The 27406-nt window shown below is 34.6% G+C and overlaps 1 protein-coding gene and 2 long non-coding RNA genes across 3 annotated transcripts; 1 reads left to right on the forward strand and 2 right to left on the reverse strand.

The window, feature by feature from the left end:
• Positions 1-1442: 1442 nt before the first annotated feature.
• On the reverse strand, positions 1443-4334 carry LOC100811822 (uncharacterized). Its single transcript, XM_003554918.5, has 2 exons — positions 3724-4334; positions 1443-2599 (listed from the first exon to the last, which is right to left on the reverse strand). The coding sequence occupies exons 1-2, from the start codon at positions 4038-4040 to the stop codon at positions 1696-1698; spliced, it is 1221 nt and encodes a 406-aa protein (XP_003554966.1). The 5' UTR covers positions 4041-4334; the 3' UTR covers positions 1443-1695.
• Positions 4335-4481: 147 nt separating this feature from the next.
• LOC121174162 (uncharacterized) lies at positions 4482-6670 on the reverse strand. Its single transcript, XR_005890022.1, has 2 exons — positions 6227-6670; positions 4482-4517 (listed from the first exon to the last, which is right to left on the reverse strand). It is a non-coding gene; the product is annotated as an uncharacterized lncRNA (long non-coding RNA).
• On the forward strand, positions 5314-17864 carry LOC121174161 (uncharacterized). Its single transcript, XR_005890021.1, has 4 exons — positions 5314-5448; positions 5780-6032; positions 17292-17377; positions 17451-17864. It is a non-coding gene; the product is annotated as an uncharacterized lncRNA (long non-coding RNA).
• The last annotated feature ends 9542 nt before the right edge of the window (positions 17865-27406 follow it).

The following is a 27406-nucleotide window of genomic DNA, read 5'->3' on the forward strand; positions in this document are numbered from 1 at the left end:
CTACACTTCATCAAGAAATAACGAGTCTCTTCCAAACAGTAAGGTATCTTTGAAATGTGCATAGGTTTTTGGCAAAGAACACAACAATAACAAAGCTTGATCCTCAAGATCATTTTGACCAGTAAATTTCTCAACCTCATACATGGCTGAACCCATGACTAGAGATCCACGATCACTACACTAGTTTATTGTGCCAAGAATGAAGAATTCACTGCAAATTCTAATCTTCAAGAATTGATAAAAACAAACACAATTGAACAAAAGCAATTGGATCCAAACTCAACCACTTCTCATTGATCAATCTCTCAACTCTTTTGTGAATATAATCTCTCTCACCCAGTTTCAGATTTCTCACAATGTTTACAAGAGAAGAGAAAGCTACAATGATTTCATAATCTAATTATTATCCTAGAGCTATTCAACTTAAGCTATTAATAGCCTTTGAAACTACCAACTAACTACTTAACAATCATAGTTAAAAACTGTTAAAGAGAAATAATTGTTAATTGAAATAACTGTTTTACAAAGTAAAGGTTAACAGGGTAAAACATTGTTGACTGAGCCAATTATTGACATATCTTTTAAAACTGAATTTAAGTTAGTACTATTTTCTGTATTATTAGATAACACCCCTGCAAGCTAAGCTATATATATCATACATGTCCAACTTTGAAATGAAAAAGTGAAACAATGATGAATGTAAAGGCTTACTATGAATGTTCTAACTGATCCATATAATCAACACTATAAAGACACTGGATTGGCCTGAGGTTATGTAGATCTTCAAAGAGGTACAATATCCATTATGTTTCATATGTTGTTGATGCAGGAACCCTATATTCTGCCTCAGAGGAGGACCAGGATATAGTAGATTTCTTCTTTGATTTCAATGAAATGAGAGAAGGACCAAAGAATATTGAGAATTCAATGACCGATTTTCGAGAATCTAGGCAAGAGACCTAATTTGAGTCACCAAAAGTAGTGAGTTTGAGATTAGATGAGGAAGGATCTCTTGTGCCAAGAGTTTGAGATTAGGAACCATTGGAGTTGAAGTTGGTTTGCAAGCTTATAAACCATGCAGAGATCAAAGAGAGGTATTCTCTTTATTATTGTCAGCAAAACTTAGTACGTTAGTTAGCGTGTGTAATATATAAGATAAATGTTAGCTTTTATATAACTAAAATAACTAAATATTTTTAAATAACTAAATTCTTAATAAATATTTTTTAACATTTAAATTATATTTTACATTTATAATAAATAGATTATAAAGGTGCTTTGTCTCTCTATATTTTTTTATAAAATGAAAATAGAATAAAAGAGAAAAAAAAGAGTAGATGTTAAATAAAAAGTAGAAGGAAGAGTATAAAAATAGTGAATAGTTTTAGTAAATAGTTTAGAGAATAATTACAGTGTAAAATAGTCTTAACAAAACATGCATATGTATCACAGCTTCATACGGCAGCTTTTACTACTCCATAACAGAAAATACACAAAAGCTCAAGAAAGCACATAATTTCCTGTACAAACCACAGCAATCTGTGCAAGGCGAATTGACTTAGGTACAATTTCTTTAGTATTTTTGGTGTTGTTCTCTGATCATAATTGGAGTTTTACCTTCCTAATTTGTATTAACCTTTATTACTTAATTATCGAGATGAAACTCCAATTTTGATTGAGAATCACTTATGAAACCTACTCCCATTTGCATTTGACCTTGTGTGTGTGCCTAAAGTCATATCTCAACACTAACTTCCCATCAAGTGTCCTCAAACAGAAACTTTCCACCAACACATAACACCCAAACCTTAGCCATTCACTCTGGCATCTTGCCTCTTCCCTCACTCTCACCACCCTCTCTCTTCCATGACCATAAGCCCATCCTCCAGCCTCTTGCACCCATCTCATGTGCTCAACAATTGCTGAACTCAACCCCACATTTGCCCTTCTCTTATTATATGCATCATATGCTCTATACCAAAAGAAACCATTGGCATCAGTGCTTCCATTCCTTGTGGCTTCCATGCCAGACACCAAAACCACCTCTCTCTCCACACACACATTCACAATAACCACACCACCACCACCACCACCACCATTATCATCCCCTTCATCACTCTTCTCATGATGATGATCATTACCACAAGTGTAAACCTCTTCCCACCTTTGCTCAAGTGTCATGCTGTAGTACATGGACTTCTTCATTTGGTGTTTGACTCTTGTTCCATTGTCCCTCACAAATATGAATGGACAGTACCATCTTCCTACTGTCACAGGAGGTGAACGTTTTCTAGAGATTGGAAAGTTGAAATCTGGAAGCTTCTCCCTAAGAGGGGCATCAACACCAAGAGCTTCACTTAGCTTGCAAGATCTATATGAGCCTGATGTTCTAATTCTCCATCCTTTTTTTCTTAGGAATGAGGGAGGAATGCCATCAGGAGTAATGGACCTAGCAAAAAATCCACCACTTTGGTGACTATGAATCTTGAAAATTTGGTACAAGTCTTTCAGATTGAAAGGCTTTGGTCTTTGGTCATTCAAGATGTCTGTGAAGCAGCATGTGACAATGTCCGCCTCTCTTGAGCATTTGTATGCTTTCCTACAAAATCACAAGTTCCAACATTGTAATGACTATGGATATCTTTACAGCACATGTTATCTGACATTAATGTAAGACAACAAATGTTACTTGGGCAAACTAACATACTGTGCATAAACTAACATTGTGGTTGCATATAAGTTTGACAAAAAGACGAATAAGTTCAAGTGGGACTAATTGAAATCATCCATAGTCAAATACTCAAATTACACGAGAAATTTTTCCATTTACCATTCATAATTTGACATTTTTCTCTTACTTTTAGTCTAACCAAATAAAATTATAAAAAATAAATCATACATGTTAGGGGTCATAATTCTAGTTCTGTAAGAAAGACTAAATATTTTCAAACTAGTTTAATTTGTAAGAAAATGTTGTGTAAGTAATATTACTCTTCAATGATGCATGACATGACCTTAGTCCTGATTTCAGCTGATGCATGACTAATTTGAAAACAAGTGAAAATATAGATAATAATAGAAATTGTTATATTTTTTATTAAAATCAATTTTGATATATAGTGAAGTTGTCTAATAGATATATAAGGTGCACCACAAGAATCGAGGTAAGTGATGTGAGACTAAATATTTTCAAACTATACCGCTTAATTTGTAAGAAAATGTTGTGTAAGTAATATTACTCTTCAATGATGCATGAGATGACCTTAGTCCTGATTTCAGCTGATGCATGACTAATTTGAAAACAAGTGAAAATATAGATAATAATAGCAATTGTTATATTCTTTATTAAAATCAATTTTGATATATAGTGAAGTTGTCTAATAGATATATAAGATGCACCACAAGAATCGAGGCAAGTGACGTGAGACTTTCTAACACCCTCTTTCACAAAGACATACCAAAGCAAGTGCAATACACGCAGATGGGTTATAGATTTCGATACCATGTTGGATACTATCATAAAACTAATTGGTCTCATGTAAAGTTTTCTAATACATATATAAACTACAACTAAGAAATTGAGGCAAATGATGTGAGACTTTCCAACAACAATAATGATCAGCACAAAAGACTATAAGAAAGAACCATTTAAGCATAAGCTTAATTATGGTTCCATACTCCATATAGACAACAAAAGCATAATGCACACACAAACACACATACCCCTTCTGTCTGCCTTTGGCTCTGATGACGTAGTAGCGGTTGGAAGCTAGAGGGTGATCAGGCACAGGGAGAAACCAAACCTTGGTGCTTGAAGTTTGTTCATACTCTGATGCATGAGTGACAGAGAAGATTTTGTCCTGAGGGAAAGGTAGTTTCTTAACCTTCTTACGCCTGCATAGACGCCAACAACACGTGTCTTCTGCTTCTGCTTCCTCATCTGTGATCACAAGATAACCTGAATAAGGACCATCTGGTGGTGGCATTGATAGAGTACTTGGAGATCTTCTGTACATTGACAAAGGCCTAGTTACATACATCTTTCTTTTCTTCTTCCCTTCTCTCAATGTGTTTTTTTTTAATCTGTAAACGGTACAGAGGATTTACAACACTCACACCGCTTAATTAACTAAGCTAGACCCCCTGGTTCCCTTCTCTCAATGTGTATGTTTGTGTGAGAGTGTGTTTAAGAGTCCCAACTCTAACTGAAACCAATGGGGAATTTATCAGTTTCAGTTCCTTATGAATTAAGATATTGAAATGAGAAGACACATTAAAGTTCAAGAACGGATAACGTATGAATTATTAAATTAGAGTGCATGTAATCTTCATATACCACATCAAGGCAGAAACAAATTTGCACTACTATATACTTTCGTAATAATTCTACCACTACACGTTTTAATTGCTAAAGATTAAAGAGAATTAAAGTGGGGAAAAAAAAAGGAAGAATGCTGCTTTTACTTTCATTTATTGTCCACCTTCTTTTTCTTTTTTCTTTTCTGTTGTGCTAATATCTGCAGTCAGCACAAAAATCAACAGTATTAGTGAAAATAAAAACTGTTATTTTCGTCAAAATTTATCAATGTTACATTAAAATGTTTGAGAATTATTAGTCAGATATAGACGCAAGTAGTTGTTTTCTATTGTTCAGTTGTGGACTTCTACATTTATAATGAATTTGGAATACTGATAAAAAAATAATGAATTTGGAATGTATAGTGAAAGTAGCACGACTCGGATTACCAAAAAGAAAAAGGTAGCGCCTACTTAGTGAAGCTTCAAGAAATTAGTGGACTATGAGTCTGTGACGACTACTAGTGGTTCTTATCTTAACTTTCCAAATCAGCTTTTCCCTACTTTAATAATATCATGAATTTGGAAAAAATTATATACAAGAATCCTATGTCATCTGATATTTGTACACATGTGTACAACCTCCTTCCCTATATATTGTGTAATTATTTAGAGGCCATGAAGCTACTATAGCCTGTGATAGTGTTTTCTAAAGTTGCCGGAAAAAATGCTGCAATATTTTTAAAAGTAGCTGCTCTTTACACTTTCACCATTTAATTAATTAATGTTATTTTACCAAAAATCAAGTATGAGTTGTGCTTTCTTTTCTATAGTAGAAATTATATCTTGATTGTTGACAAATGATTTTTAGTATAGCTAGCCATCCCCTTTTTTCAATAAATTAAGGGACCATATTATCTATATCATTAATTATCAGATCAGGGTTGGGACTTAGAATATTTGGATTAAAAAATGTGTCTTGATAAGGCTATTTCTTAAACTCATAAACTACTATTAGTTGAATTAGTTGAAATATGTAGATTGCTATTTCCTTTTCCTCAAAACATTAGTCTCTTTAGGTCTGTTTTAGTAAACAGCTTAGTCAAGAAGCACTTGCGTTCTGCTTGGGTAAACAGCTTAATCACAGCTTATGTAAGTACTTGTTGAAAAATATTTCATCATATAAGCGCTTATGTATAAATTGTTTCTATAATTGAAGAAAAAATAAAGTTAAATTGTTTTCATATAATTCATATAAGTTATAAGTTGTTTTTATAATTATTAGGACTAATAGGCAATTATGGAGAATTTATTGAAATAAGCTGAAAACAGTTTATTTACAGATCATAAACTATTTTCATAAGCTCTCCTATATACTTATAAAGTACTTATGTTATAAGATGAGTCCAAATAAATTATAAATAAATTCTTCCAAAGGGATGATTTCCAATTTGCTTTCTTGTTTCCATATTATCTTTTGAAGATTGGGAAAACAGGACCAAGAGGCAACAACAATTAACACGAGGCTCCCTGCTAAGGCTTGTTTTGTTTCTTGGAGGTGTCAAGTTACAACTTGCTCTACTGGTGAACATACTCATCATCATTAATTTGAAGGAAACTTTTCTCTGGTAGCTTTCTCTCAAACCAAATCACCATTTTTCTAATGCTTTGCACATCAAGTGTTTGCCAAAATAGCTCACAAGAAAATATTTTCCTATAATGCCAAAACATCGAAGGTAAAATGGCTTTTTCCTTTGGAATTTAATTTAATATTAACATACTGTAGAACTTTTCTTAAATTTATGGTTAATTCACTTAATTGGTTATTGGTTTTTTAACTATTATGTACTGGAAATATATCTAGTGAGAGGACTTATTTCATATGAGAGTGAAAGGATTAAATGAAAAATGCATGACACTGAGTTCTTACGTTGTAAACTTCACAGCTTGCTTTCTGACATAATAGAGTCATTCTTGTTTCCTCTCTTTCAAAATGTGAAAAATTCCTAACGCTACTGCTGCAAGAGGCACTTCCCCACATTTGACTCCTTGGTATTGCAACTCCAATTCTTGAGTGGCACACTCGTCCATGATGTCATTCAGGTTGTGAGCTGCATCTTTTATAGCTCTGTTGGAGAATTGTTTCTCAGAATCTTCAAGCTTAGGCTTGACTGTAGTGAGTAAGCTGATAAGTGCAGCCTTAGCGAGATGGAAACATATAAGGGATTGCATAAAACAAGAAGATTGACATGGACAAGTTTTGTGTGGACTTGTGAAAAAGTTGCCTACTAATAATGCAATACTGGAATAATCTATAAGGAAGCCAAGGCTGATCAACCAGTAAGGTAGGGATCACCTATGAAGCAATCTTGGAATAGTTTATAGGTGCAGAAGAAGCTTCATGCACAAAGAAGCATATGCACTAGCATGCCTTTTAATATGTCCAAGGGGTTAGGAGTACCATTCTTACATATCAGCAACTTCAAGTTTGTGATGCTGGTTTTGACTTACAAATCACCGAATAAAAGAACTTGATCAACTCAATTCCTCATGCATAATGAATTAAAAGAAAATTAATAATGGAAGAAATTCAAAATAAAGAAAAACATATTTTTCTATGTGCTTTGCCAAATAAAAAAATTGAAAAAAAAGTGGTTTAACAATGAAATTTGTAAATTAGTATGTAAAGTTTTTTTTTTTTTTTTGGGTGATCCCAGCACTATCCTGGTAGTACATAATATAATGTTTTGGTCAGTGTTACAATCACATTTGGAAAGTATAAATTGGGTTCCCCACTTATATAGTTTATCTCGGCACTATTTTCATTCAATGTGGGACTTCACCATCCCCCATTTTCCTCATGGCTACCCGTCATGTGGGACTTTCAACACACCCATCTACCGACTTGTAAGACGAGGATTGCTCCTCACTTATATGGCTTATCTCGACACTATTTTCATTCGATGTGGGACTTCAACATGTCCCATTTTTTCTCATGGCTACCCGCCATGTGGGACTTTCAACACACCCCTCTATCTAGGTGTGACTACACCTCCCTTCACGCTCAAGGCTACCTGCCTAGAGGAAAGTGGGTTTTTCATGAGCTTAACTCAACCCTACAAAACCGGCTTGTAAGGTAAGGATTGCTCCTCACTTATATGACTTATCTCGACACTATCTTCATTCGATGTGGGATTTCTAGCATGCCCTATTTTTCCTCATGGCTACCCACCATGTGGGACTTTCAACACACCCCTCTATCTAAGTGCGACCACATCTCTCCTCACGCTCAAGGCTACCTACCTAGAGTGTGACAAACATAGGGATCCATTTAGGACAGGCTCTGATACCATGTTAGAAAGTGGGTTTTTCATGAGCTTAACTCAACCCTACAAAATCGGCTTGTAAGGTGAGGATTACTCTCCACTTATATAGTTTATCTCGGCACTATCTTCATTCGATGTGGGACTTCACCATGTCCCATTTTCCTCATGGCTACCCGCCATGTGGGACTTTCAACACACCCCTCTATCTAGGTGTGACCACATCTCCCCTCATGCTCAAGGCTACCTGCCATGTAGGACTTTCAACACACCTCTCTATCTAGGTGTGACCACAAGGCAAACAATAAAAATATTAGAACATTATACACATACATGTTTGTCAAACTTTATTATACTAAACTTCATTTTGAACTTGAAGGAAGAAGCATTGAAATCTTCAAACACAACTAGCAGGAAGCTTCAAGTTTTGGATCTCCACCTAGGAAGAGCTCTGATCACAAGGAAGAGTACAAGTTTCAGTTTCAGAACAAAACACTTTGTGCATTACAAGATAATAAGAAGAAAATGTGATATATGAATAGAATGAAATATTCCCGAAATTGGTGTCCCTTAACAACATTGGGCACTTCAAATTCCACCAATATGATGTCGCAGATAAGTTGATAAGTAGAAACTATGTCAATTGAAGTGATTTAAACCAGAGGAGAAATTCTGAAATTTATTTTTGTTTGGATGCTTAAAATCCTAAAATATTGTGAAAATAACAAATTTTATTCTATGAATTTTCAAAACTCCAACTAGGTTGGATTTACACATTGATATGGTTTGCAGAAAGACATTAAAAAGGCCCGCATGGAAGGGTAATGTTATTTGTAGATATATATAGATATATGGTAATAGTATTCAGAATATACCTGCACCTAAATCATAATATACATCGCCTCGTCGGATTACATCAATTTTAGGAATGTGACCTATTTTTTGCCAGTCCTCCCCCTTGTGCTTCCAATATCGCTTCTCTAACAATGGGCAACTAGCAATATGCAAATGTTTCAGATTGCTAAGGCTTAGGCTCTTTGGAAGATACCTCAACTTAGAACTGTAGTCGATACTCAAATGGTGAAGCAAGCAAAGTTTTCCAAAGCAATCAGGCAAGGATTCTAGATTTGGAAGATCACATAATCTTAACGAGTGTAGGTAAGTCATATGTTGTAAAGCCTCATGGCAATCTTCCATCTCCTTGCATCCTCCAATGCTAAAATATCTCAGACTGCTAAGACTTAGGATCCTTGGAAGACACCTTAACTTGGAACAGTAACTGATAGTTAAATTGCTAGGATATGGGACGTGGTTATGCCTATTTTCTATGGAAGGATATGGTAGAAATGTATGATAGAAATGATGGGAGTAGGAAGAGGATGAGTTTTCAAAAAATTGACACCTTAACTTGAATTGTGCTTATTAGCTTCTTTTCTTACATTACATGACTTGCTACAACTTGCCTTTATATAGGTTACATAGGTGATTTCTACACATTTATATACTACTTAGTCCTAGAGTCTTCTAGACTCATCTATCATCTACCATCCATCTCTATAATGTTCTAGGTGCTTCTATAAGATATTTTTTCTACATCCATCAAGAAGTTTCTACACACTACAACATCTCCATAGGTGTAGAACTCTCTAGATAATGGACCACCAATTATACATCTACACTTTTCTAGATTAATCTTCAACACTCCCCCTTAATCTAGAAAAGTCTTGAACTCTAAGCATGTCTCTGAATTTGATGAACTTCTCTATTGCAATTGGCTTGGTGAAGATGTCTGTTAATTGTTCTTCAGTCTTGCAGAACTCCATTTTGATTTCTCCATGTTCCACGAGCTCTCTGATGAAGTGGTATCTAATCTCAATGTGCTTTGTACGGTTATGGAATACTGGATTCTTAGTCATTGCAATAGCTGACATATTATCACAATGAATAACTGTTGGAGTTTTGGAGTCTTGTTGTACGTCTTGCAGAATTTTTCTGAGCCATGTTGCTTCACACGCAACGCTTGTTGCAGCCATGTATTCTGCTTCTGCTGATGATAGAGCAATTGTCATTTGCTTCTTTGATGCCCATGATATTGCTTTGTTGCCTAGAAGAAACACATATCCACTTGTGCTTTTTCTATCATTCGTGCTTCCTGCCTAGTCGCTATCTGTATAACCTGGCAAGTTAATGTCTCTATCTGCCTCGTACAAAATGCCAAAATCCTTTGTGCCTTTGACATATCTTAGGATTCTCTTGGTTGCTGCAAAGTGTGCTTTGCTTGGGTTACTCATGAATCTAGACACGATGCTAACTACATGTACGATGTCTGGCCTTGAGTTGGTTAAGTAGATTAGCGAACCGACTAGGCTTCTATAAACTGTTGCATCAACTTTGTTTTGCCCATCATCTTTTGAAAGCTTCTCATTCATCACCATAGGTGTGGCAAGTGGTTTGCAATCTTGCATGTTGAACTTCTTCAGTAAGTCATCCACATATTTTTCTTACGAGATAAATATTTGTCCAGGTCTTTGCTTGACTTGCATGCCGAGAAAATATCTCATGAGTCCAAGATCGATCATTTCATACTCTTGCATCATAGCTTTTTTTGAATTCTTCCATCATCAGTGAGTTATTGTTGGTGTAGATTAAATCATCTACGTATAGGCACAAAATCAAGAAATGATTACCTTGCATCTTCAGATATAGTGATGGCTCACTTGGACTTTTGAGGAATCTATGCTCGACGAGGTATTTGTCTCTTTTGCTGTTCCATGCTCGGGGAGCTTGTTTGGGACCATAAAGCGCCTTTTTCAAGCGATATACTTTGCCTTCTTCTCCTTGAATTTTGTATCCTTGTGGTTGCTCCATGTAGACTTCTTCAATCTCTCCATTCAAGAAAGTTGATTTTACATCTAGCAGGTAGACTTGTAGCTTTAACTGTGCAGCTAAGGCTAGTACAGTTCTGATTGTTTCCATACGCACAACGGGAGCAAATGTCTCATTGAAATCAACTCCTAGCAGTTGTGAATAGCCTTTAGCGACAAGTCTTGCTTTGTGTTTCTGGATTGTTTCATCCTCATTATATTTAATTTTGTAAACCCATTTCAGGCCAATGATCTCCTTGTCTTTTGGTTTTTGCAAGAGCTCCCATGTATGATTTTTCTCTATCATTTTGATTTCCTCATCCATAGCTTTTCTCCAAACTTCTTCTTTTGATGCTTCCTCAAACTTTTGAGGTTCACAGGCAAAAAATCCAACATTTGCGTACTTTGGATTCGGTTTGTGTGGCCTTCCTAATCTTCGAAGTTGTTGTTGTGGGACTTCTTCTACTTTTTCTTGTTGGTGATGTTGGTCATGCTATGTTGGTGATGGTGGCAATGTGCACGAGCTTGGATTGATTACTTCTTGCATCTCATTGACTTCAGTACTCCATTGCTAGCTTGCTCCTTTGTAAAAAATGACATCTCTTAAAATGATCAGCTGCTTTGAATCTGGTTTGAATAATTGGTAACCTTTAGATTGGTCACTATAGCCGACAAAGATGCACTTTTCTCCTTTTCATCAAGCTTTTCTCGGTTCTCCTTTGGAATGTGCGAATAAGCAACACATCCAAAAACTTTAAAATGATCAACTGTTGGTTTTCTGTTGAACCATGCTTCATATGGCGTCATATTTAAGACTACTTTAGTTGGAGAACGGTTGAGGATGTATATTGTTGTGCTAACAACTTCTGCCCATAGATTCTTTGGCAGGTTCTTGTGTTGTAGCATCGATTGAGCCATTTCCACAATGGTTATGTTTTTCCTTTCAGCGATACCATTCTGTTGTGGAGTGTGATGAACAGTCAACTCCTTCTTGATGCCATGATCATTGCAAAAATTGATGAATATATGCCCATTGAATTCTCCCCTGCGATCTGTTCTCAAGATTTTGAGGGAATGCCCACTTTGCTTTTCCACTAGGGCCTTGAACTCCTTGAAGCAAGAGAATGCATCGGATTTTTGTTGGATGAAGTACACCCACATCATTCGAGTGTAGTCATCAACGAAGAGGAGAAAATATCTTCTTCCACCAAAGCTGGGGGTACTTGATGGTCCCCAAATATCAGCATGCACCAATTTAAGTGGAGCTTTAACTCTCCAATATGTTTTTGGAAATGGTAACCTATGCATCTTGCCATAAATGCAGCCTTCACAAACTTTAAGGTTAGATGATATAAAAGGAAGCCCAAGCACCATACTTTTTTGTTTTAATAATTTGAGGCCATTAAAGTTTAGATGATCATACCTCAAGTGCCACAACATGGACTCATCCATATTCTCACATTTCAATGCATTGTTTTGCCCAAATGACATAAATAGAGGAAATACTTTATTAGGAGCCATTTTGATAGAAATAATTTGGCCCTTTCTTTTATCAATGATATTACATTTATCATCATCAAAGAATACTTTATAATTTTTATGAATAAGTTGACCAACACATAGAAGATTTTGAGTAAGACCTAGCACATAAAAAACATCATGGATATATTTTTGGCTACCATTTTGAGTTTTAACAGCAATGGTGTCTTTTCCTTCAACTGTTTGAACATTTCCATCACCAAGTGTAACTTTGGATTTTATTGTCTCATCTAGTTGCACAAAGCAACTTTTGTTTTTTGTCATGTGGTTTGAACAACCACTATCAACATACCATAAATCCCTTTATTCTTGAGAAGATAAAGCAGAGTACAAAGTATGATCACGGGATTCTTTATTTTCTAGAAAATTTGCTTCTTCTTTTTGTCGGTAAAAACAATCTTTTTTGTAGTGTAGATGCCTTTTGCATTTGTACCGACAATCATTTGTATCATGATTATTTTTCTTGCATAATTTGCAATAGGATCTTGAAGCATTATTACTCCATTGCTTTCCGCTCCTTTTACCACGATTAGTAAATGCTCCTCCTCTTTTTTGAGGAAATTTACCATGGTTATTTTTCTTATCTCCATCATTTTTAGAGATATTAATTTTAGATTGAAATGCTTGCTCTGGTGGCTGCTCAAATATTTTCATTCTAGCTTCATGAGCTTCTAAAGAGCCCATTAATTCTACTAGAGTGAGTTTAGATAAATCTTTTGATTCTTCTATGGCAGCCACAATATGATCATATTTTACGAGAAGACTTCTTAATATTTTTAGTATTATTTTCTTGTCTTCAATCGTGTCCCCGTAACTTCTAATTTGATTGAAGATATTAGAGACACGAGAGAAGAAAGATTATATAAATTCATCTTCCCGCATTATTAATGTATCAAAATCCTTCCACAAAGATTGAAGTTTAATAGAAATTACCTTGTCTGTGCCTTTAAATTCATTTTTCAGAGTCCCCCACGCCTCCTTTGCATTTTTTGCTTGCATGATTCTTGGAAAGATCTCTCTACTAACTCCTTGTTGGATGAATAGCAGAGCCTTAGCATCATGTTGCTTGTTTTGCTTGTACTCCTTTTGCTTTGCTGTTGTCCACGTAGCCAATTCTTCTTGGCTTTCTGGGACTAGATAGCCATTCTCTATAACATCCCACAAGTCTTGTGAGATGAATAGAGTTCGCATTTGGATGCTCCAATAATCATATGCTTCCCCATTAAATATGGGAACTAAGGTTTGGTTATAGTTGAAGGTTGGTGGGCTAGGTGATGTAGCAAAGACCATAGGATCAACACTGCTCTGATACCACTGTTAGGATATGGGATGTGGTTATGCCTTTTTTCTATGCAAGGATATGGTAGAAATGTATGATAGAAATGATGGGAGTAGGAAGAGGATGAGTTTTCAAAAAATTGACACCTTAAATTGAATTGTGCTTATTAGCTTCTTTTCTTACATTACATGGCTTGCTACAACTTATGCCTTTATATAGGTTACATAAGTGATTTCTACACACTTCTATACTACTTAGTCCTAGAGTCTTCTAGACTCATCTATCATCTACCATCCATCTCTATAATGTTCTAGGTGCTTCTATAAGATATTTTTTCTACATCCATCAAGAAGTTTCTACACACTACAACATCTCCATAGGTGTAGAACTCTCTAGATAATGGACCACCAATTATACATCTACACTTTTCTAGATTAATCTTCAACATAAATAGCAAAGATTGGCAAGGTGTCCAAAGCATTCAGGCAAAGATTGGAAAGGTGTCCAAAGCAGTCAGGCAAAGATTCTAGGTTTGGAAGATAGATTAATTCTAACTTCTTGAGTGCAATCATGTGTTGTAAAGCATATTGAAAACCTTCCATCTCTCTGCATCTTCTAATCCTCAAATCTTCAAGACAAGTTAGGTGTTGAAAACCTGTTGACACATGGAACTGGTGACATCCCTTAATTTCTAATGTCTTGAGAGACTGCAATCCTTGCTGCAAAAACTTGAAGTTGTTGCGATCTTGGATAGATAGATTTTAGATAGCATTAAGGTTAATGATTTCAGTTGGGAGTACCTTAAGTTTGTAGAGCCTGCAAAATTCTAGCATCTTTAGAGAAGTAAGGTTTTGTAGCATCTCATCTGGAAAGCAAGTTAACTTGTCATTATATATGAACCGCAGGGATTTAAGACTACCAAGTTTATGAATTGAACCTAGAAAATCTTGGTTGCATTTCCCTTCTATACGTAGATCATTGATAGATGGAAGGCAAGGCAAACCCAACAATTTAGGACATTGAGTAATTTCAAGTATGGAAAGGCCTCGGGACATGTTTTCCCCATCCTCCCTTGATAACCTTATTAGGTTTGGCAAACAATTGAGTGACAAAGATTTGAGAGAAGCACTAGATATCCATTGTGGGAAATGGACACCCTTATATCTTATCATGCCCAAAGTTAGAAGTTGTTGGGTATGAGGTTGAAGCACATCCAGAATCTGTTCAAAATTTTCTTGCAATTCGGACGGATGATTTTTGGCCCATGACAAGTCCCAGGACAACCACAACTGCTTCAATTTCTTGCTTGGCATATTGGCTTCTTTGGCATCCGTTACACTTTTTACTCTCTCTAGATGTTTGATGTGAAGACATCCTTTAAGCTTCAGGGCTCCCAATTCTGCCAAACGGAACCCTCTTTTCTTGCCAACAAAGTACATGGTTAAACTCCTTAAAGAAGTCAACTTCCCTATCTAAGGAGGCAAGTTTGATAGTGAGTCACAATCAATCAAAGATAGTTGTTGTAGAGCTTTTAACTGTATCAACTTGCTAGGCAACTTTTGGAGATATGCACAACCGTCTAATTTCAATATTTGTAAATTCCACAATTTACATAATGACTTTGGAAGAGTTTTGAAAGTATCTTGACAAAGATTTAAGTACCTTAGATGCTTTAAATGACTAATTGAAGAAAACAGTTCTTGTCTATTTACAAAGTCAAGCACCCGCAAAGAATAACATTTCAACACACGAGAAAAAAAAAAAGAACAACCACGCCTATCATATAGCATTATGCAGCTTCTCAATGATTTCACTTCAAGTATTTGGATCACATTTGTTTGCCACCTATGCTCTAAGAGATGGTGGATTCTTTCAGAGAAAGTAGTAACATCATTGTCTTTTGTCACGCAACAAATCTCTTTGGCAACAAATTGTGCAAGATCATGCAACTTGAAACTTGTAACTTTACCCAATTCATCTGTCTCAAGATCCTGAAAAAATGATCTCCAATGTAATTCATGCCACACACTGTCCCCAACATCTTCAACATCCAACTTTCCATCTAATGTAATGAATCCATTAGCCATAAAAAATTCAATTAAATGTTATTTTTTTATCCTTTCATCTTTGGGAAATATTGCACAATAAGCAAAACATTGTCTTAGTTTTATTGGTAAGTTCAAGTAACTTAAACTTAGGGCAGGCATTATATCATGTGATGAACTCCACAGGTTGTTTTCCTTAACATTGAGCCATGCTTCTTCCTTTCTTTCAAAGCATAAAAGACTTCCTAGTGCCTTTGCTGCAAGAGGTACTCCCCCACACTTCTTTACTATCTCCTTCCCTATGACTTCAAGCTCTACTTGCATTACCTCATCTGGTCCAAAGGCTCGGTGCTTAAACAATTCCCAACAATTTTTTTTGGGCATCATTGATAATTCATGAGGAGGAGTTGTTCCCATGATTGTTGCAACACTTGAAAGATGAGTAGTTACTAAAATGGAAGCACCCTTGGCCCCACAAGCCAAAACTGATTTTAACCGCTGCCAATTCTCTTGCTCATCATTCCACACATCATCCAAAATAAGAAAATATCTTTTTCTTTGAAGCAAATCTTGAAGTTTTTTTTGTAGTGGCTCTAGATCCAAATCATCACAAGCACATCCAGATGCTGCTTCGATGATAGCTTTTGTCATTCTCTTCAAACTAAAATCTTCTGAAACGCATACCCAAATTCTTAGCTCAAAGTGTTTTGCTACCCTCTCGCGATTGAAGGCGAGTTGGGCCAGTGTTGTTTTTCCAAGTCCGCCTTGTCCTATGATTGGATAGACTAATAAATCCTCAGCATGAGAAGCATTACCGACCAAAAAGTCTACAATTTTATTCTTTTCTTTTTCTCTTCCATAGACTTGTGGTTCAATGATCAATGAGGTGGTTTGGCGCCACTAGATGACTCCAATTCTCTCTGGAACTGTCTGAATCAAATGAAGTTGCTCCCTTTCTTTAGCAATTTGATCTAATCTCTCACTTATTCTTTTCATTCTCTTAGCAATTTTGTAACGGAAAACATGACGCTTGGGATGAAAAGAGGATAAGCAAGAGCTTTGTACCTGGTTTGAACTTGATTCCTTGGAACTCCAGCCCTGGTTTTTCATAGGCACACTCGTCCATGATGTCATCCAGCTCATGAGCTACATCTCTTAGCTTTCACAACCAATTCTTTATAGCTTCATCTGAGAACTGTTTCGTCTCAGCATCATGAAGTGTAGCCTTGATTGCAGTGAACATGCTGTCAAGCTTTTCCATTTCTTGATCCAAACCCAGAAATAGTCCCAGCTCTTCTCCAACGAGAGCTCAACTTTGCAACTACAACTCCAAGAATAGCCTCGGCCATCTTCCAAGTTCTCACTCACAAATTATTGAAAATGCAAGAGAGGTTGTATGCTGCAGAAATGGCAATGCAATGATATGATCAAGTGAGAAATAAGATTAAAAGCAGAGGAGATTTTTTGCGTAGACTTGGGAAGTCAACTAGGAGCCCACCAAGAAATATATTATTGGAACAAAAGTTCAAGTCTTTTGAGTGGTTGGCTTGTCATATTCTAATTTATGTTGAGTTTGCATGGAATCAACCACTAGTTGGAAGAAAAATAAACAATACCATACTTACACTGTACTGTCATGTTAAAATTTATTGTATTGCAAGACGTTGCTTACACTCTAATCAAGAACCTCATGAATTTTTCCATGTAATATCCATTTTTGATATTGTAATTATAGAAATAATGTTATTAATATTATATTATAGGTATTGTAGTAAACTCTGTTTTTTTTCTTGTGTAAACAGTGGATATTATCATAACCACACGTTATTATCAATTTGATGGTAACTGATTATGTCTTAATAGTCAGCTTAGTCATTTTTAATTAGCCATTCTATAGTTAACCGAGTTGTAGCGGTTTTTTGTTTTTCTGGGTGCTTGAGTTCAGGTTGAGGCTGCAAGCAGAATCCAAAGGATTTCAGCTTGGTGATACAAAGTAGTATCCAGATACTCAGGGTTCTAAGCGGCAAACCGGTATGGCTTAAAAGAATCTTAACGATTCCTTCCTTATTTGCTTGAATTCTCACGCATACTTATGCTGCTGCAGGGTGCAAATGGTAGAGCAAGTTTGAAATTTTATGCTGCAAAGGTGGTGTTTGATTTCCTGGGTTTCCTTTGCCTCGAACCACATGAAAGAAACATCTAAATATGCGAATGATTTGCAAGTTTGAGCTTGATGCTTGAAAGTTCTGTGATATTTGAAAGTGATCTCATGCTTGATTTTAATGCGCTGCATTCCACCTTGAAGAATAAGATGTATTTAGCAACTGACTTGTTTCATTTGCTGGGTTCTGCTTTGTAAATATACATTTAGGATACAAGTTTACAATTTGTGTTTGATTTCAATATATTGTGTACAAAACATGGGATGAGAGCTATTTTGCTGCAGAGATTTGTTCAAATTGTATTGTAAGTTAATTGTCACGACTATATATCTGGAAACTAAAAGGTTGGAACCAAATCGCTGAGCTTACAAATTGTGCCACCATATTGTACTTGGAGTTAGTTTTCTTTCAACCCCAGCCCCAATGTATTAATTAATGCATTCCCTCAAATACATGAGTCTTGTCCGAGCAAATTAATGGGAGCATTTTCAGCCATGCTTGGCAATTACAGAATAAAAAGATCAAATAACCTTTTGAAAATATGAAAATAGCAAATGCTGAAAGCATTGAAGATACAAGAGAAAAGGAAACAATATGCCTGAGCAAGTAGTCCTGGTGAAGGTGTCAGTTTAAATTATGCAAACACAAGACTTGAACTTTTTTATGCTGATAAGGAAACAACAATTAATACAAATTCACTTTTTAATACATTAATAGAAAGACCATAAAGAGGTAAAAAAAATAAAGGAGCAAATAATACAAGTATTTGAACATTAAAATGAAAGGAAGAAGCACTGAAATCTTCAAACACAGCATGCGTGGCGCTTCAAATTTTGGAAGCCAAAGTGGCAATCTGATCACAAGGAAGAATGAGATTTTCAGTTTCAGAATAAAACACATTGTGCAGTACAACATAACAAGATGAAAATCTGAAATCTCTATACAATGCAATATTGTTAAAATCTGTGTCCCTTCTTACTACAAAAAACTTCAATTTATTCTGTGTATCAATAAAAAGTTACATGAACTAACTTCAGCATCCAAAAAAACAAAAACAAATTGAAACTAATTCATTCCACCACCAAATTGCCATGGATTGAATTCAATTAATTTAACATCAACATCACCAATGCTTCCCGAGCTATCTGCAGCAGCTCGATGTTCAACACTGCCATCGCTCAATTATAATTGATCTTCCTTTGTTGGAGTTGCATACACAATGTCATTTATATATTTAATGGCAGCAATTCCCCAACGCAAACACTACTTCTTTATGATGCCTGTCCAACAAGAATTTGATCTATATGTGTGAATCAACAAAATGCAAGACTGCTGTCTGGTGTGGTCTAGTTTTATGTCCATGGGTGTCTGCCACCAACAATTCTCTCTGAAAGAACTCTGTTGCTGTGGGGATCGAAAGGGGGTATACAATTTTATACAAAGGGTATTTTAGGCAATAAATAATGAAGAGGCAGGTAAATCTAGTAACTAGGTAGGTATCAATGGCAATAGCCTTTTATCTTAACATGCCAAACACAACCATTAATCCATGTTCTTTAGGGGGCATTTGTTTCACATAAATATTTTGCATTCTGGACAATCTCATTCCCAGGAAAATTGTAGTTGAAAATGTTATTGTTTGACAGATATAAAAGTATGTTTGGTTAAGTTTTAATATTTCTAAGAATATTTTTAAAGTTTTAAAATAATAAATGAAAAACAAAAGTAGAAATATGAAAGTTATAGTGTAATTAAAAAATAATTTGTCATATTCCCATATGAGAATGTAACTTTCCTGCCCCATTGGCATGGGAATAAATAAAAATTAGGGAGACATGAGAATACAATTGTCCTGAGAATATTTTTTAATAACCTTCTAGCAAACATGAGAATAAGCATTCCTATCTTCGTATTCTCCCAAATGCATGATGATCCCATAAAACAAACAAACGTCTCCTTCTACAACTCTCTTGTTAGGCAAATCAAACATTTGGGCTTTATTATTCTCATACGCATTTTTATTAAGTTTATATTCAAACTTTTTCAAAAAAAAAAATGAAAAAAATATCCTTCATAAAAATATGTTTTTGTTGCGTATTTTGACAAGATTTATTGAGATACATATTAAAAATCTATTCCTACTATATTTTGTTAAGTCATGTATCTAACACAACGAAAATACATTTTCATCCTATCTTGACAATTTTATTTTTTTTGAAATTCACAAAATAAACCAAGAGTAATAGTAATCTACAAGGTCAAAGCCATGAAGAAAACAAAATGTCTACCAGAAAAAGGAGTCCTGCTAAATCTAGGCAACAATTAAATTTGTGCCAAAAGCCAAAATACCCAATGGGAACTAGTATTGGCCCCAACCATTTTTGCTTTTGGCCCTTACCAAGGGGTGAAATCCCCATTCTGTCCCCCATTTAAAATCCCCCCTATACCCATCCCTCTTCCTCTTCTCTCTTTTGCCTTCTCCTTCTTTCTTCTCACACAATAGCAACAACCCACACCCAATCCCAACAAACCCTTCCCATACCTTCCTTTCTCTTTTATGCGCACCCTTTCGTTTAGGTAAAAAAAAGTCAGGTTTTTTGAATTCGACCGAATTGCGATTCCATAATTTTTTTTTAAAGAATGGGTGACACAATTAGGATTCTGTTGTAGACAAATCTACAACGGAATGTGATTTCATTACCATTTTTTTTTGTGATTCCTTTGTCTCTTATGCCAAAACACATAACAAAATTGTGATTTCGTTGTGTATTTTGATATCTTTTATATTTAAAGTAACACCAATGTGATGTTTTAACTTTTATTTTAGACTTATGATGGCTTGCATGAATCAAACTTTCTACAATGCTGGACACGACCCCTCCTATGAAGGGAAAAATGTTGCAGAGAGACATCGTAGAGTGATTACATCGGTACGAGTGCACTATGATGATGAGTGACGACAATAGCTAGAGCCAAAGGCATGGCCAAGTGCTGGTAGGATCACTAGACCTCCAGTTGGAGAAAGTCATGTCGATTTGTCCATGATTTGATATTACATGGACTACTGTGTTGGTCATGTTTGGATTCGCCAGGAGCAGTAAAAGCTGAAGTTTGTCAACCATGGTGCCTAGTTGCTACCCCTCCTTTCTTATTCGCAAGTGAAGACTTGTGTGGAGTGGTCGAGGTTATCGAAGCTTGTTACAACACAATATCATGCTGCAAACAAGGGCTTCATGAATGTCTTTGTCGAGAGGTGGCACTAGGAGATGTCTTCCTTGCACCTTCCTGTCGGAGAGATGACCATCACTGTGGATGATATGTCTTGTTTCCTACACCTACCTGTGACAAGTATGTCCATTGATCATGTCCTCCTCCATCTTTGATAGAGACACGGTGAAGATGTTGTTGATGACTCACCTTGGCATTCTGACAGAGCAAGAAGCTACAATAGCGACAAGCATAGGTGCTAGGGTGAAGTTGATGTGGTTGACAAACCTTTATCATTGTTGTGTTGAGTCAAGGTCATGCATGTGGGCTACCACGACTTATCTATTGCACTTGATCGACAATATGATATTTTCCTAGGTTATATGACTCTATTGGTGGTAAGTAAATTATTTTAGTATTGTATTTATTGTTATTATTATTATCTTTGTTACCATAATTAATATTTTTTACAGTCATGAATGTTTGCACATCTTCCCGGTGCTGGGTACTTTGAGGCAAAGGAGATTTACAATCTTATCGATCCACTAGCCTCCATATGGAAGCCATTGAGAGATTTTGGACTTTCCCTTCTAGTCAGGGAGAAACTGGATGACCTGCAGATGCATGTTGTCATCATCAACTCATACAACAAATTTGCAATAGTTGCAGGATGGCTTAGTAGTCAGGTGCAACTCAGACACATAAAGACCCAAGAAAAGGCCTAACAAAAATGGAGGCAAGAAGGGTGGCAGAGGCGGTTGACTATTGTATTATTATTATTATTATTATTATTATTATTATTATTATTATTATTATTATTATTATTATTATTATTATTATTATTATCATTATTATTGTTGTACTATTATTATTATCATCAAACATTTTTTTTGCGTTCATCAACCGTTTAAACAACATGCACCTAGTCAGAAACATCAACACTAATAAAAAAACATAGGATTTTTATAAAGTAAAAACATGATTACACAAATTTATCATGCATCAGAGCAATGTCTCATCAACAAATTTTGGTTTCCTTGATTTGTGCAGCAGGGCAAGGATTTCTCTAGAGATCGGCAAAAAGTTGCATTCAACTCAATTGGACAATTGCTACTAAACTTCAAAAAAATGAAAAACATTTTTCTCATATCATCATCGTTTTTGAGCTCCATACACCCGTATTTAGCACAATAATCACCTATGTAAACAAGCTGACGGTAAAAAAGATAAAGTAAAATTCGGCAACCTCTTATGACACCAATAATTGTTTTCCTTAAAGCATCAAGCGACATGTCCTTGCCTATTGTGATGACTTTAATACCACTAGGACATTCAAACATTATCCCTTCAGATGATGAAATCATGTCACCATTGTAATACACAACAACAAATACACTTTTCATGTTTTAAGCAATATGATGAATATCAAGGAAAAGCGTTGAGTTGCACCAAACTCATACTACTATTTATATTAGATGGTATATTTTTCTCTCATAAGCCATACCAAAGGTTGATATCACACTAACAATATAAATGATTTATATTGCATCTATATTTAATGTGGTTGATATGCTATAAAAAAAATAGTGTCCAATCAATACGCCTCAGAAAAAGTAGTGTTCAATCAATAAATGCAGTGTTATAGTGTTCAATCAATAAAAAACTAAAAATGTTCTCTTTTCTTTTTTATTAAATTTTTTTAGAAAATACTATAATGAAATCAAGATTTCATTGTTTAAATTTTGTTATCACAACAGAACCATGATTTTGTTGTGATGTAGAAAAAAATAACAATGGAATCCAAATTTCATTGTGTTAAGGGGGGTGCCAAAAAATGACAATGAAATCGTGATTTCATTATGTTTGGAATGATAAATAAATACAACGAAATCTCAATTTTGTTATACATTATAGGGTGCGAATTTGGTCAAGCAACGAAGCCATGATTTTGTTATGTATTTTGTTCAACGAAATCATGATTCTGTGAGAAGGAGAATTTTGAAATAAAAAAAGGGGCCAACCTATTGGTAAGGCCAAAAACAATTGCAATGGGACCAATAGCAATTCCCATACTCAATTCATTGAAAACCAAATTCCCTTTAATCTTGATGATTAGCATTTGATTGGGTTAAATGGGCATTATGGCCTATGGACAGAGCTAAGCGTTTTGGTCTCACCCCACTAGTATAACTTATAGCTCGTGTGGGTCACATTCTCAATACTTTCTTTGGTTTTAGATATAGGAAAAAAATATTTTTTTTCTCAAATATAAAAAAATCTCAACTAATTTTACCTTATTTAATGTTATTATCACTAAAATATCCCTTTCATTTAGTTTAGGTGCTAGCTTCAATGACTCTTTCTTATCCTTGATACCCAGTTCGAGTGAAGGGTAAGTTAGGAAAAATAATAATTGAAATTGATGTAATTAAATGTGATTAACTAACTTTCTTAATTAGTGTGTCATTTTTTCCCTTATATTTGACATTAGAGGGAGTAATTGTGAACCATATGAGAAAAAGGTTTTAGACTAGATAGTTTAATTTACGGGTTAAACAATTTTGCCATGGTTTTTTTAAGCATTTTTGCCTCAATAATTTCTAGTTCTCTATTATTAAGGCATTTTTTGCAATTAAGTTAAAGAATGGATTGTATCACTGTTGAATATCTTATTTGATTTTTTTTAACAGTAACCGATATCCTATCAGTCTTTTATTATTGTTGTTGTTGTTGTTGTTGTTGTAAATGTATGAATACTGGTTTTGATGATGCCAAAGTATAATCAAGCAAGATCGCTTCAAGAAACATTCAAGGATTAAGCAAACAAAGATTGCTTCAAGAAACATTCAAGGTCAAGCAAACAAGATCAAGAAAAAGATAAGACCTTAGTTCATTTGTTAAAAGAATCTCACTGATTGATCAGCTTTGGCCTTAAACAGTTATTTTCCAACAAATCAAGACACTGGTAATCGATTACCAGAAGACAAGACTTCAAATGAGCTTTTCAAAAGGGTTTTGAAATTTGAATTTTAAATCTTGTAATCGATTACCAAATGTTTGTAGTCGATTACGAGTAATGACACTTCAGAAAGCGCTTTGAAAAGTCATGACCCTTCAAAATATAATTCTGTAATCGATTACCAGTGAGAAAACTTCATAAAAGCTTTTTGAAAAGACACATATCTTCAAACCATTTTGAAAAGTCACGATGGACTTATATATATGTGTGTCTGACTTCAAAAAGAAAGAGAGAGATGTTCTAAGAGAACTTAATTGTCAAATGTTCTCTCAACAACTATTGGCCAAACACTTGTAAATCTATTGAGAATTCATCTAGGAACTTCAATTTGTATCATCCACTCTAAAGGAGAAAAATCTTTCTATTCATCTCTTAAACTCAATTGTAATCAAGAGACTGGTTGTCTCTTGGATTGTCAAAATCTTGAACACAAGGGTGAGGGATCCCAAGGTGTGTTCAAAGTCTGTAAAGAATTTACAAAGATAGTGAAAAATCTCAAGTGGGTTGCTTGAGGACTGGACGTAGGCACGGGAAGTGGTTGAACCAGTATAAATTGAGTTTGTATTTCTCTTTTCTCTTATCTCATTTATTTTATTGCAATCAATTTTGTCTTGCACATTTAAAGAACATCAATTAAATTGATTGTTGCTTCTTCTTCTGTATTCTGAGCCTATAATTTAAAAGGGGGTTAAAGTTTGTTAGTGGGAAAATTTTAAAACTTAATTCACCCCCCCCCCCTTCTTAAGTTATTGAGGCCACTTGTCCAACAAGTGGTATCAGAGCAGGATTCTTGTCTAAAGTTTAAAAACTTCAAGAATAATTATGGCCCTATCTAACTTTTCATTTCCTAAGGGAAATTCTATTAATAGGCCTCTTATGTTCAATGGTGAGGGTTATCACTATTGGAAAATCCGAATGCATATCTTTATAGAAGCCATAGATTTAAATATATGGTAAGCCATTGAAATTGGTGTCTTCATTCCTACAATGGTAGTGGAAAATGCAACTATAGAAAAACCTAGAGAACAATGGGATGAAGATGAAAGAAGAAGGGTTCAATATAATTTAAAGGTCAAAAATATAATTACCTCTGCATTAGGCATGGATGAATATTTTAGAGTTTCAAATTGTAAAAATGCAAAAGAAATGTGGGATACACTACAAGTAACCCATGAAGGCATAATTGATGTCAAGAGATCTAGAATAAATACTCTCACACATAAATATGAACTGTTTAGAATGAATCAAAATGAGACCATACAAGATATCCAAAAGAGATTTACACATATAGTTAATCATCTTGCATCATTAGAAAAAATATTTCATAATGAAGATTTCATTAACAAAGTGTTGAGATGTTTAAGCAGGCAATGACAACCAAAGGTAACTACAATTGCATAATCGAGAGATCTCGCTAACATGACTCTTGCAATTCTTTTTGGAAAGCTTCAGGAACATGAAATGGAACTTATGAGACTAAACCAAAATAAAGAAAATGACATGAAAAATAAAGGAATTGCACTTAAAGCCTCATCTTCTATTCAAGAAGAAAGTGACAAATAGGACTTGAATAACATAGAAGAAGATGATGATTTCAGATTCTTTGTGAAGAAATTCAATAAATTTCTGAAAAACAAAGGAAAACAAAGGAGATCAAATTTCAATCCAAAGAATAAAAGAGAAGATTCCTCCTTAGTTCCAAAATGCTATGAATGCAATCAACCTGGACACTTGGGATTTAATTGTCTTGTCTTTAAAAAAAGAATGGAAAAATCCAACAAGAAAAATTTCAAAGATAAGAAAGAAAAGAAAGCTTAAATTACTTAGGAAGATAATGACATGGATTCATCAAGTGATTCAGAAAATAAAATCATAAATCTGGGCCCATGGCCAAAGACTATGAAAGCGGAGAAGAGGTAATGTCTTATAACTATGACATATCTATTTCTTTTGATGAACTCCAAGATGCATTCAATGACTTACATGAAGAATATGTCAAACTTGCCAAATTAGTTTCATATTCTAAGAAAACTATTTCAAGTTTAGAAAAGGAAATTTTGAAATTAAATGTAAAGTTAGAAAATCTTAAATCTGAAGTTAAAATTTTAAAATCAGTAGATAAAAACCAATCTTCTACAAAATGCTTAGTACAAGAAAACAGTAAAGCATCTCATTCATGTGAATGTTGTGATAAATTCAAAGAATAAATTGTAGATTTAAAAATTGCTCTTGCCAAATTTACTCTTGGTAAAAATAATTTAGATATAATATTAGGCAAACAAAGATGTGTTTTTGATAAGGCTGGATTAGGATATAATCTTGAAAATCAACAAGAGATGTATAAAAATTTCTTTGCCTCTACTCAAAAGACTAGTTCTCCTTTCTTAACATGCTTTTAATGTGATAAGAAAGGTCATAGTGCATTATATTAGAAATAATGGTAGTAGCATTGGAAAAATGGTATGAGTTTCAAAAAGATCCTTAGTCAAAACTAACATTCAAGGACCCAAGAAAATTTGGGTACCAAAATCAAAATATGATTATATGAATGATGGACTCCTTGAAGCAAAGTTGATACATTGATAGTGGTTGCACCAAACACATGGTGGGAGATGCATCAAAAGTTTATTCATATTTCTCCCCAAAATAGTGAACATATGACCTGTGGAGACAACAACAAAGATAAAATTGTTGGAGTTGGAAAAATAGGTACAAATCCCTCTACCTCCGTAGAAAATGCTTTACTTATTGATTATCCTAATCATAGTTTATTAAGTATTCATCAATTATGTGATCAAGGCCTTTTGGTATCATTATAAATTGTTGAATGCTATTAGGCCAAGAAATTATAGTTTCTAAATCTATTAGACCAAGAAATGATACTTTGAACAGTATGGCATACTCTACTCTATTAATTCATTATAAATTGTTGAATGTTTTTCTTCTCTCTGCTCATGATTTGTTTTTCATGTTGAAAAAGGGGGAAAGATAGATAAAAAGATAAGATAGTAAGGAGAATTATCTATTTTTATTGAGACAGTTCTTTTTTATATGAAATCTATGAAATCTTCAACTGTTTCATATAAGCAATCATTGCAAAATTAAAGGGGAGTAAACTACACAAATAGATATTCCTTTTACTCTTAACCTACAGATGGTTGTCATCATCAAAAAAGGGGAGAATGTGAATCATGCAAATTTTGATGATTTCAAAAGAATTTACTTGATAATGATTGTCATCATAAGAAAGGGGGAGAATATGAATCATGCAGGTTTTGATGATGCCGAAAAGAATTCACTTGGTAATGATTGTCATCATAAAAAAGAGGGAGAATGTAAATATATAAATACAGGTTTTCATGATGCCAAAGTATAGTCAAGCAAGATTGCTTCAAGAAACATTAAAGGATTAAGCAAACAGAGATTGTTTCAAGAAACATTCAAGGTCAAGCAAACAAGATCAAGAAAAAGATAAGGCCTTAGTTCATTTGTTAAAAGAATCTCACTGGTTGATCAGCTTTGGCCTCAAACAGTTATTTTCCAACAAATCAAGGCACTGGCAATCGATTACCAGAAGACAAAATTTCAAATGAGCTTTTCAAAATGGTTTTGATATTTGAATTTTAAATCTTGTAATAGATTAACAAATGTTTGTAATCGATACCAGTAACG

Source organism: Glycine max, chromosome 19 (assembly GCF_000004515.6).
Source record: "Glycine max cultivar Williams 82 chromosome 19, Glycine_max_v4.0, whole genome shotgun sequence".
NCBI lineage: Eukaryota > Viridiplantae > Streptophyta > Magnoliopsida > Fabales > Fabaceae > Glycine > Glycine max.

Coding starts and splice junctions, on each gene's coding strand:
- LOC100811822 (XM_003554918.5), bottom strand. CDS start 4,040: ATGTATGTAACTAGGCCTTTGTCAATGTACAGAAGATCTCCAAGTACT. Junction 2,600..3,723: donor GCCAAAGGCAGACAGAAGGG/GTATGTGTGTTT, acceptor GTGATTTTGTAG/GAAAGCATACAAATGCTCAA.